The sequence below is a fragment of the Scyliorhinus canicula genome, chromosome 13, assembly GCF_902713615.1.
Source record: "Scyliorhinus canicula chromosome 13, sScyCan1.1, whole genome shotgun sequence".
NCBI lineage: Eukaryota > Metazoa > Chordata > Chondrichthyes > Carcharhiniformes > Scyliorhinidae > Scyliorhinus > Scyliorhinus canicula.
Window position 1 is genome coordinate 45,505,412 of NC_052158.1, and position 10,766 is coordinate 45,516,177.

At 50.3% G+C, this 10,766-nt stretch overlaps 1 protein-coding gene across 1 annotated transcript; it reads left to right on the top strand.

The window, feature by feature from the left end:
* The first annotated feature begins 1,762 nt into the window (after positions 1–1,762).
* LOC119976682 (zinc finger protein 271-like) lies at positions 1,763–6,304 on the top strand. The gene is made up of 2 exons (XM_038817381.1): positions 1,763–2,057; positions 3,530–6,304. The coding sequence occupies exon 2, from the start codon at positions 4,122–4,124 to the stop codon at positions 5,154–5,156; it is 1,035 nt and encodes a 344-aa protein (XP_038673309.1). The 5' UTR covers positions 1,763–2,057; positions 3,530–4,121; the 3' UTR covers positions 5,157–6,304.
* The last annotated feature ends 4,462 nt before the right edge of the window (positions 6,305–10,766 follow it).

A 10,766-nucleotide genomic window follows, 5' to 3' on the forward strand; every position in this document is an offset into this window, starting at 1 on the left:
CCGCACTTCTACCGGCCGGACAGATCGCATCTGAAGTATCCTCCCCGACGCGCTCCACTCCATCCGGTCGCTCCTGTGCACTGCTACTAATGAGACCCCTCATGAACGTGTGTTTGCCTTCCCTAGGAAATCCACTTCCGGGGTCTCGCTCCCAACATAGCTGACAGTTCCTGGTCCTCCACCGGCCCCTTTGAGCGCCTCAGCATGGACTTCAAAGGGCCCCTCCCCACCACTGACAGCAACGTGCACTTTCTCAATATATTTGATGAGTACTCCCGTTTCCCTTTCGCCATCCCATGCCCTGACATGACGTCTGCCACGGTCATCAAGGCCCTACACAGCATCTTCACCTTGTTCAGTTTCCCCACCTACATCCACAGTGATCAGGGATCCTCCTTCTTGAGTGATGAGCTGCGTCAGTTCCTGCTCAGCAAGGGCATCACCTCAAGCAGGACGATCAACTTGACCCCCCAGGGAAATGGGCAGGTGGAGAGGGAGAACGCAACGGTCTGGAAGGCCGTCCAGCTGGCCCTTCGGTCAAGGAATCTCCCAGTCTCCTGCTGGCAGGAGATCCTCCCCGACGCGCTCCGCTCCATCCGGTTGCTCCTGTACACTGCTACTAATAAGGCCCCTCACGAACGTGTGTTTGCCTTACCTAGGAAATCCACTTCCGGGGTCTCGCTCCCAACATGGCTGACAGTTCCTGGACCCGTCCTCCTCCGGAAGCATGTGCGGAGCCATAAATCGGATCCCTTGGTTGAGATCCTCCATGCAAACCCACAGTACGCCTAAGTTGCACACCCCGACGGGAGACAGGACAGTCTCCCTCCGGGACCTAGCACCCGCTGGTTCCCCCCCCCCCACAACCACCACCACCCCCGACCTTCCCCTCCAGTTGCCCCGCCCCCCGCACCGTTCACCCTCCCACCAGTGACCCTCACCGTGGCCCCCACCCCAGCAGCATCCGTCCCCTCAACGGATCCAATACTGGGTGAAGGAAGACAACACGCTCCCGGAGTCGCAGGTGCCCACATCGGCGCCCACACCGCAACCAGGACTGAGCCGATCGTGGCGGAGGGTCAAAGCACCCGACAGACTCGACCTGTAACGCTGTTTTCACCCCTGCTGGACTTTTTTTAAACAGGGGGTGAATGTGGCAACACATTACGTGTATTACGGTACTGCCACTGTACTGCAGTGAATACAGTACATCCCAGCCTGCTGGCTCCTCCCAGCAGGCGACATATAAAAGTGTACGCTCTCCTTTGCTGCACGATTCTGGTTCCAGCTGCAGGAGGCTTAACATCTTGTGCAATAAAGCCTCAATAGTTTCACCATTTTGTCTCCTGGTCATTGATGGTACATCAGGTCAGGAAACATCTGTGGAGAGAGAAGCAACCTCTCTGCAGCCTTTGATATGCCCGTCCACACTGTCCTGCAACACTTCTGTGTTGTCCAGTCAGTGGGACTGCTATGACTTGTGGCACTTTTCCTTCTTCAGTTGTTTGCAGAGAATCTGCTGCAATGGTGAATCTTCCCACCGCCATCGCTCTGGTTCCTCCCAAGGGTCAATCTCTGCTTTTCAATTCGATTCAGCCGCTCGGGCTCGCGCTTCCTCACATTCCAATTCCCGAACGCTGGGCGCCAACCGCCTCTGCCCGCGGAAGAACTACAACTCCCATCAGGCGCGCAGCAGAACTACAACTCCCATCAGGCACTGGGCTGGCACTCCTCATTGCGCAGGCTCCAGGGACACATGCAGTATGGGTAATGCAGCTCTGACCGGGTGAGAATGTGTCTCGCTTGAAAGTGTGGACAAAGACGTGGACGGAGCACGGAGTCCGTGATGTCCCGCCCCTCGTATATGATTGGGTTGGTCGAGTGATTGACATTACTAATCTGGGCGGGGAGATGGTTCCCCATCCCCAATTGGCTGAGAGCTGTCAATCAGAGAGCTGAGCTGTTTGATTGGCTGTTGGATATTGAGTGTTTATTGGAAACATTTCCCTTCTGATTTTCAGGCTGAGTTTTGTTGATGGATCATTGCTGAATATGAGGTGAGATGAAATTATCTGTGAGGGGCAGAGACACATTTACTGAAATGTCTTTTAATGTCTTCTTTAAAGATTTTATCTCAAGGCCTCGGCATTTCCTAGAAGCCTGGGCTTCAATTTGATCGTTTTGCCCCGTGCTGTGTCTGAGAGCTGAATTTGGGATGTGCAGTCTGAGTGAGTGCCGTGTATCTAATTTCTCAGGATAAACAAGAACCCACCAGACATCTTCATCAAAGCAATATTCTCCTTAGCTTCCAGCACTTCCCGCCCAGTGTGTTTTCTTCAAATAATCTTGGAGGATAAGCGGAGAAATCTCAAAATCTCAATTGAATTAAGGTTTCTCCTGAATGTTTTTTATATTAAACACACACTCGAAGGGTAAAATTCGTCTTCACCAGCATGGCTCGTGCTCATAGTTTCCAGCACTTCCTGCCCAGTGTGTTTTCTTCAAATAATTTGGTGAAACAAGCAGACAATATTTAACATTTCCATTGAATTAACATTTTGATTTGATTTGATTTGGTGTCACATGTACCGAAGTACAGTGAAAAGTATTTTTCTGCGGCCGAGGAATGTACACAGTACCTAAATAGTAGACACAAGAATAATCACCAGAGAACATTGACAAATGGTACATCGACAAAACAGTGATTGGTTACAGTGTGGAACAATGGCCAAACAAAGCAAATGCATGAGCAAGAGCAGTACAGGGTGTTGTAAATAGTGTAGAACAGATCAGTCCAAGGGGGAGTCGTTGAGGAGTCTTGTAGCTGCGGGGAAGAAGCTGTTCCTTTGTCTGGATGTCCGAGTCTTCAGACTTCTGTACCTTCTGCCTGATGGAAGGGTCTTGAAGAAGGTAATGCCTGGGTGGGAGGGGTCTCTGATAATGCTGTCTGCCTTCCTGAGGCAGCAGGAAGTATATACAGAATCAATGTGGGGGTGGCAAGTTTGTGTGATGCGTTGGGCTGAGTTCACCACAGTCTGCAGTTTCTTACGATCTTGGACCGAGCAGTTGCCATACCAGGCTGTGATGCAGCTGGATAGGATGCTCTCTATCGCACATCTGTAGAATTTTGTGAGAGTCGATGCAGACGTGCCAAAGTTCTTTAGCTTCCGTAGGAAGTAGAGGTGTTGTTGGGCTTTGATTTCATTTGATTTTTCCTGTTTTTTAAAATTAAACCCACAACCTAAGGGCAAAACTGCTATTTTCCAGTGCAACAGGAGCTCATGGGTAATTGATAGCCCATATTACACACTACCTGACTGCCTTTTCCGTTGTCCTCATGGTGTCTAGGAAGAAGGGAGTCTGGGTGTTGACTGCTTCTGGTCACTATCCAGTGCCCCTGATGGAAACATTTCCCAGGCGAGTAGCAGACTGGCGCTCACTGTTCAACAGTCTCTAACTGAGGAGTCAGCCCCTTCAGCAAAGGGGGAAAGGGAGTTGGAGGAAATCATGTTTATTTTCTGTTTTACAGAAAGATTGCACTACTGTACCAGAGAATACAGAGATGATAGAGACCGCAGATAGATCCTGACCATCACCCAAGGAACAATTGCACAACTGAAATGAAAATGAAATGAAAATCACTTATTGTCACAAGTAGGCTTCAAATGAAGTTACTGAGAAAAGCCCCTAGTCGCCACATTCCGGCACCTGTTCGGGAAGGCTGGTACGGGAATTGAGCCCGCGCTGCTGGCCTGCTTTAAAAGCCAGCTATTTAGCCCTGTGCTAAACCAACTGTGGGAAGATATTCAGTCACTTCGCAACATTGCTCAATCTAGAGAAGGTCGGCCAGTGAAACCATCACTGGAAATTGGTCGGGTCAGGGAAGGTTTGACATATCATCAGATCTGAAACTGGTCAGTGGTATGGACCTTCAGAACCAACCTTTCCAAAAGTTTGGCTGTGGGTGATGCTGGGAAGAAGTTTGATTGGGCTCCAAGTGTGGTGAGAGCTTCAATCATTCATTGAGCCTCATGAACCACTGACTGATTGCTACAGGGAAGAGGGATCTTCTAACGCATACAGTGCATCAGTTGTATCATCTACAACACAAGGAGAGCTCCATGGCAGGGAAACCATTCAAGTGTGAAGTGTGTGACCGAACGTTCACGCAGAAATCAGTGCTGGTGAATCATCAACGCGTTCACACTGGAGAGAAGCCATTCAGTTGTGAGGTGTGCGGCAAATCATTCTCTCAATCATCAACACTCCTCGACCACCAACGGACTCACACTGGGGAGAAACCATTTACCTGCGAAGTGTGTGACAAATCGTTCTCGAAAGCTTGGAACCTCCGCAAGCACCAACGCATTCACACAGGAGAGAAACCATTCACCTGCGAGGTGTGTGACAAATCATTCCCGAAAGCTTGGAATCTCCGTTTACACCAACGCTTTCACACAGGAGAGAAACCATTCAAGTGTGAGATGTGTGACAAATCATTCTCACAGTTACCAAATCTCCGTACACATCAACGCAGCCACACAGGCGAGAAGCCATTCACTTGTGAAGTGTGCAACAAATCCTTCTCAAATTCATGTCACCTCCGCACACATCAACGCATTCACAGAGGGGAAAAGCCATTCACGTGTGAGGTATGCGGCAAATCATTCCCACGGTCATCGACCCTCCTTGACCATCAACGCACTCACACAGGGGAGAAACCATTCACATGTGGGTTGTGCAACAAATCATTTTCACAGCCAACAACCCTCCTCGTACACCAATACATTCACACTGGGGAGAAACCATACACCTGCGAATTGTGCAACAAATCATTCTCAGATCCGTCGACTCTCCGTGTACACCGACGCAGTCACACAGGGGAGAAGCCATTTACATGCGAAGCTTGCAACAAATCCTTCTCAAATTCTTCTAACCTCCGTGCACACCAACGCATTCACACAGGGGAGAAGCCATTCACATGTGAAGTGTGCGACAAATCCTTCTCATATTCCGCTCACCTCCGTGTACACCAACGCATTCACACAGGGGAGAAGCCATTCGCGTGCGAAGTGTGTGAAAAATCCTTCTCAAATTCATCTAACCTCCGCACACACCAACGTATTCACATAGGTGCGAAACCAGTTGGGTGTTAGGTTTGTGAGAAAGCTTTCACCTACTCTGCATCAACACATTCACACAGGGGAGAAATCATTATGTGTAAGGTGGCTGTCAAGTCATTCTCACACTAACGGAATCTTTGTCCATATCAAGGCACTCACACACGGGAGGAACAGATTACGTATGAGGTGTGAGACAAAGCTTTCACAGATTTAAGGAGCTTCATCCACCATCAGTCAATCCACGCAGGGGGAAAAAGCTTCTTCAATTGTGAGGTTTGCGATAAAATATTTGTAAAGTCTATGAAACTCCGAAGACACCAGAGGATTTACACTGAGGAGAAACCATTCAGATGTGAGGTGTGTGACCAAACCTTCAGTCATCAAATCTTTGCAAACACCAAGGCATTCAATGTGTGAGGCGTGCAACAAATCCTTTTCCACCTGCTTCATCAGAGGATCTAGAGGGAGTAACTCTTAAAAGGTTATGTTTATGATGAAGCTTCTGTGACATCCTTGGCCATCCTGGGACACCACCAGATTCACACATGGGAGAAATCCTTGGGTATGATGTTTGTGATAAGGATTTCACCCACTCCCCTGATCTCCTGAAGGGTCAGAGGATGCACAATTGTGAGAAATCATTCCAGGGTGAGGTGTGTGAAGAGGCTGTCCCACAGTCAGTGTATCCATCATTGCACTCACACAGGGCACGTTCCTGATCAGTCTGAGTTCTGTATTAAAGCCTTCCCACAGTTGTCGGACCCATTACAAACACTTGATGAACATTCCAAACTGAATCCACTACTTTTCCCCTCCAAGTTTGATTCTGTGAACATAGGAACATGAAGGAACATTCTCAATGTCTTTGTTTAAACGTTTATGTTTTTTAAATCAAAGGGGTTAATTTTTGAGTTGAAACAAACCTTGGTAAAGATGGATTTTTTTTTTAATAAGGTAAACACATGTTTCTGTAATAATCAGGACTTGCATTCAAAAGGATGGGCAGTTTTCCCAGTTATACTGGAGATAGTTATGTTTTTAAAAAAAATAATTTTTATTCAAATTTTTCAACAACAAATTTTCTCCCAACAGTAAAGTAAACACGGTGTAGAACTAAACAGAATGAGAAATCTCCCCCAGTACAGAGCAATAAATTAATAACTTAATAACAATATAAAAAAGAAGAAAATAGCAAACACACCATCGCAAAAACAAACCCCCTTAACAAACCCCAAACCCACCCCCACCTTACCCTCTCTTCCCCCCCCCCCGGTTGCTGCTGAGAATGACCACCCTCTAACCCTCCGCCAGGAAATCGAGAAAGGGCTGCAACCGCCGGAAGAACCCTTGTAACGACCCCCTCAGGGCGAACTTAACCTTCTCCAGCCTGATGAATCAGGCCATGTCATTGATCCAGGCCTCCGGGCTCGGGGGCTTCGCGTCCCTCCACTGTAAGAGAATCCTACGCCGGGCTACTAGAGACGCAAAGTCCAGGGTACCAGCCTCTCTCGCCTCCTGCACTCCCGCCTCCGATGCTACCCCAAAGATTGCGAGCCCCCAGCCCGGCTCCACCCTGGAGCCGACCACCTTGGACAAAGTCCCCCCAACCCCTTTCAAACCCCCTCAAACGCCGACATGCCCAGAACATGTGGGTGTGGTTCGCCGGGCCTCCCAAACACCTCCCACACCTGTCCTCTTCCCCCAAAGAACCGGCTCAGCCTGGCCCCCGTCATGTGCGCCCTATGCAGCACCTTCAGCTGAATTAAGCTGAGCCATGTGCAAGAAGAGGACGAGTTCACCCTCCCCAGGGCATCCGCCCACGTCCCATCGTCGATCTCTTCCCCTAGCTCCCCCTCCCATTTCGCTTTCAGCTCTTCCACCGAGGCCTCCTCCTCTTCCTGCATCATCTGATAAATTGCCGAGATCCTACCCTCACCGAACCACGTCCCCGAGAGCACCCTGTCCCGCACCCCCCTAGGCGGCAGTAGCGGAAACTCTGCCACCTGCCGCTTAACAAACGCCCTAATCTGCATATACCTGAAAACATTCCCAGGGGGAGGCCCCACTTCCCCTCCAACTCCTCTAAAGTCGCAAACTTCCCATTGAGGAAAAGGTCCCCCATCCGCCTGATGCCTGCCCTATGCCAACTCAAAAATCCACCATCTATTCTCCCTGGTGCAAACCAGTGATTGCCCCATATCGGGGCCCACACTGAGGCCTTCACTTCCCCCCTATGCTGTCTCCACTGCCCCCAAATTTTGAGGGACGCCACCACTACCGGACTCGTGGTGTATCTTGCCGGGGGGAGTGGGAGTGGGGCCGTAACCAATGCCTTCAAACATGTACCCACACAGGACGCCACCTCCAACCTCTTCCATGCGGCACCCTCCCCCTCCATCACCCACCTGCGAATCATTGCCACGTTCTCAGCCCAGTAATACCCACACAGGTTGGGCAACGGCAAACCGCCTACCTCCCTTCTTCGCTCCAGGAATACCCTCCTCACTCTCGGGGTCTTCCGCGCCCACACGAACCCCAGAATACTCTTATTAACCCTCTTAAAAAAAGCCTTCGGAATCAATATGGAGAGGCACTGGAAAAGAAACAAAAACTTCGGGAGCACCGTCATCTTACCTGACTGGACCCTACCCGCCAAAGAGAGTGGCAGCGCGTCCCACCTCCTGAACTCCTCCTCCATCTGTTCCACCAGCCTCGAAAAGTTTAGCCTCTGCAGGGCCCCCCAGCTCCTAGCTATCTGGACGCCCAGATATCTAAAGCTCCTCTCTGCCCTCTTCAACGTTAGCTCTCCTATCTCCCTCTCCTAGTCCCTCAGGTGCAGCACAAACAGCTCACTCTTCCCCACGTTGAGCTTATAGCCCGAAAAATCCCCAAACTCCCCAGGTATCTTCAACACATCTGGCATCCCCCCCGCCGGATCTGCGATGTACAACAGTAAATCATCTGCATACAGCGACAACTGGTGCTCCTCCAGTTCTTCGAATCCCTCAGCGCCATGGCCAAGGGCTCAATCGCTAACGTGAAGAGCAGGGGAGACAAGGGGCACCCCTGCCTCGTCCCCCGGGAAAGCCGAAAGTCCTCTGACCTCCTCCCATTCGTCACCACACTCGCTACCGGGGAGCTATACAGCAACCTCACCTAGCTGATGAATCCCTCACCAAACCCAAACCTCCTCAGCACTTCAAACAGGTAGCTTCACTCAACCGTCAAAAGCTTTCTCCGCATCCATCGATGCTACTATTTCCGCCTCCCCAGCCGCCGACGCCATCATCATAACATTAAGAAGCCGCCGTACATTGACATTCAGCTGCCTCCCCTTCACAAACCCCGTTTAGTCCTCCTGGATAACCATCGGGACCACATCATCCACCCTTCTGGACAGTACCTTAGCCAACAACTTTGCATCCACGTTGAGGAGCGAAATCGGCCTGTAAGACCCACACTGGAGGGGTCCTTTTCCCGCCTCAGGATCAGTGAGATTATTGCTCTAGACATCGTTGGGGGCAGAGCCCCCCCTTCCCTCGCCTCATTCAGGGTCCTCACAAGCAGCGGACCCAGCAGATCTGAAAACTTCTTATAAAACTCCACCGGGAACCCGTCAGGTCCCAGTGCTTTCTCTGTCTGCATGCTCCCCAGCTCCTCCATCAGCTCCTCCAACTCGATTGCAGCCCCCAGACCCTCCACCCGCTCATTCTCTACTCTTGGCAACTCCAGCTTATCCAGAAAGCGGTCCATCTCGCCCACCTCCCTAGGGGGCACCGCCCGGTACAGCCCCTCATAAAAGGATCTGAACACCCCATTAATGTCCCTGCCACTCCACACCAAGTTCCCTCCTGCATCTGTGACTCCCCTATCTCTCTCGCTGCCTCCCGCTTCCGGAGCTGGTGGGCCAGCATCCGACTTGCCTTCTCCCCATACTCATATACCGCCCCCTGCGCCCTCCTCCACTGTGCCGCCGCCTTCCGGGTGGTCAGTATATCAAACTCCGCTTGGAGACTGCTTCCTCAAAAGCCCCTCCTCCGGGACATCCGCATACCTCCTGTCCACCCTTACCATTTCTTCCACCAGCCTCTCCCTCTCCACCCTCTCCCTGTGCGCCCGAATGGATATCAGCTCCCCTCTAACTGCCTTCAGCGCTTCCCAAACCAACCCAACTTGCACCTCCCCGTTATCGTTGGCTTCCAGATACCTCTCTATACCCCTACGGACCCGCCCACATACTTCCTCCTCTGCCAGAAGCCCCACATCTAACCTCCACAGCGGGCGCTGATCCTTCCCCTCCCCCAGCTCCAGGTCCACCGAATGTGGAGCATGGTCAGATATGGCTATAGCCGAATACCCCGCCCCCACCACTCTCTGGATTAGCGCCGTGCTGAGAACACAAAAGTCAATCTGGGAATAAGCCTTGTGGACATGGGAGAAAAAGGAGAACTCCCTACCCCCCTGGCTTCAAAAACCTCCAAGGGTCTACCCCTCCCATCTGATCCATGAACCCCCCTCAGCACCGTGGCCGCCGCCGGCCTCTTACCCGTCCTAGACTTCGAACGATCCAGAGCCGGATCCAACACAGTATTAAAGTCCCCTCCCAAGATCAAACCCCCGTCCCCAGGTCTGGGATCCGGCTCAACATTCGCCGCATGAAGCCCGCATCATCCCAGTTGGGGTTATGTTTTTAGCAGTTATACTGGAGGTAGTTATGTTTTTGCCAAATTTACAGGTCAATAGTGAAAGGTAAAAAGAAAGTTGTGGTTTATGAGTTATTTGATGGTCAAAATTCCTGAGGCTGGCTTGAAGTCCATGTAACTGCACTTACTGTAGGCAATTTGATTTTTTAACCTGTAATTGGTCTTTTCCAGACATTAAGGAGTTTTCACCTGAAATCCACCTCACTAGAAACTCACTATCACTGTGCTGGATATTTAGGGTTTTAATTTGAGAGAGTGAGATGGAACTTTACTGCTTGATTGGCAGTATCTCCAGACCACTATGGCATCTGAGTATAGTAGCTGTATGAAAGAGATTGGAAATTATTACTTGTCACATGACCCTCTGTTCCCACAAATTTTAGAAAAGGTTGTCCATTCTGAGAGTTTTCTCAGTTTTAACTGACCTGGCGATGGATGGTTAAACCACTTGTGACAGATGAGGGAGTGATTAAACCAAATTGACAGTTTCAGAAGCATTGTGGTGAATGGAGGGTCAAAGGGCAGAGCGATGGGAATTAGATGAGAGTGTGTGTATGTGCGTGTGAGTGTTGGTAAAGTGAGCCAGCTCTCGGGAGTGGGTGTGGGGTAGAATCAGACCCTGCTTTAGTTGGTGATGTGAATTATAGACAGATCCTCTTCGGGATGTTTGAGTAATACCGTGGGTAATGCTTGCACTCCTGTCTGGGAGGACTACTATCCTGAATTTGGTGAGGGAGTGGGGTGAGTCTCTACTGACCTGAGTACCCTCAGCCCATCACACCTTGATGTAATAACGGTGTGATATGTTCATGTTACACTCTTCCAAGATCCATTTCATGTTCTGGGAAAGGTCTTGAGTCATTTTAAAATGCTTTGTTATTTTGGTAGATTCTAAGTTTGGCGTAACTGAATATTGTGTTGTTTGTCTGCTGTTTTATTA

Bases quoted from the DNA above. Each gene is read 5' to 3' on its own strand.
- LOC119976682 (XM_038817381.1), top strand. From the start codon at position 4,122: ATGGCAGGGAAACCATTCAAGTGTGAAGTGTGTGACCGAACGTTCACG.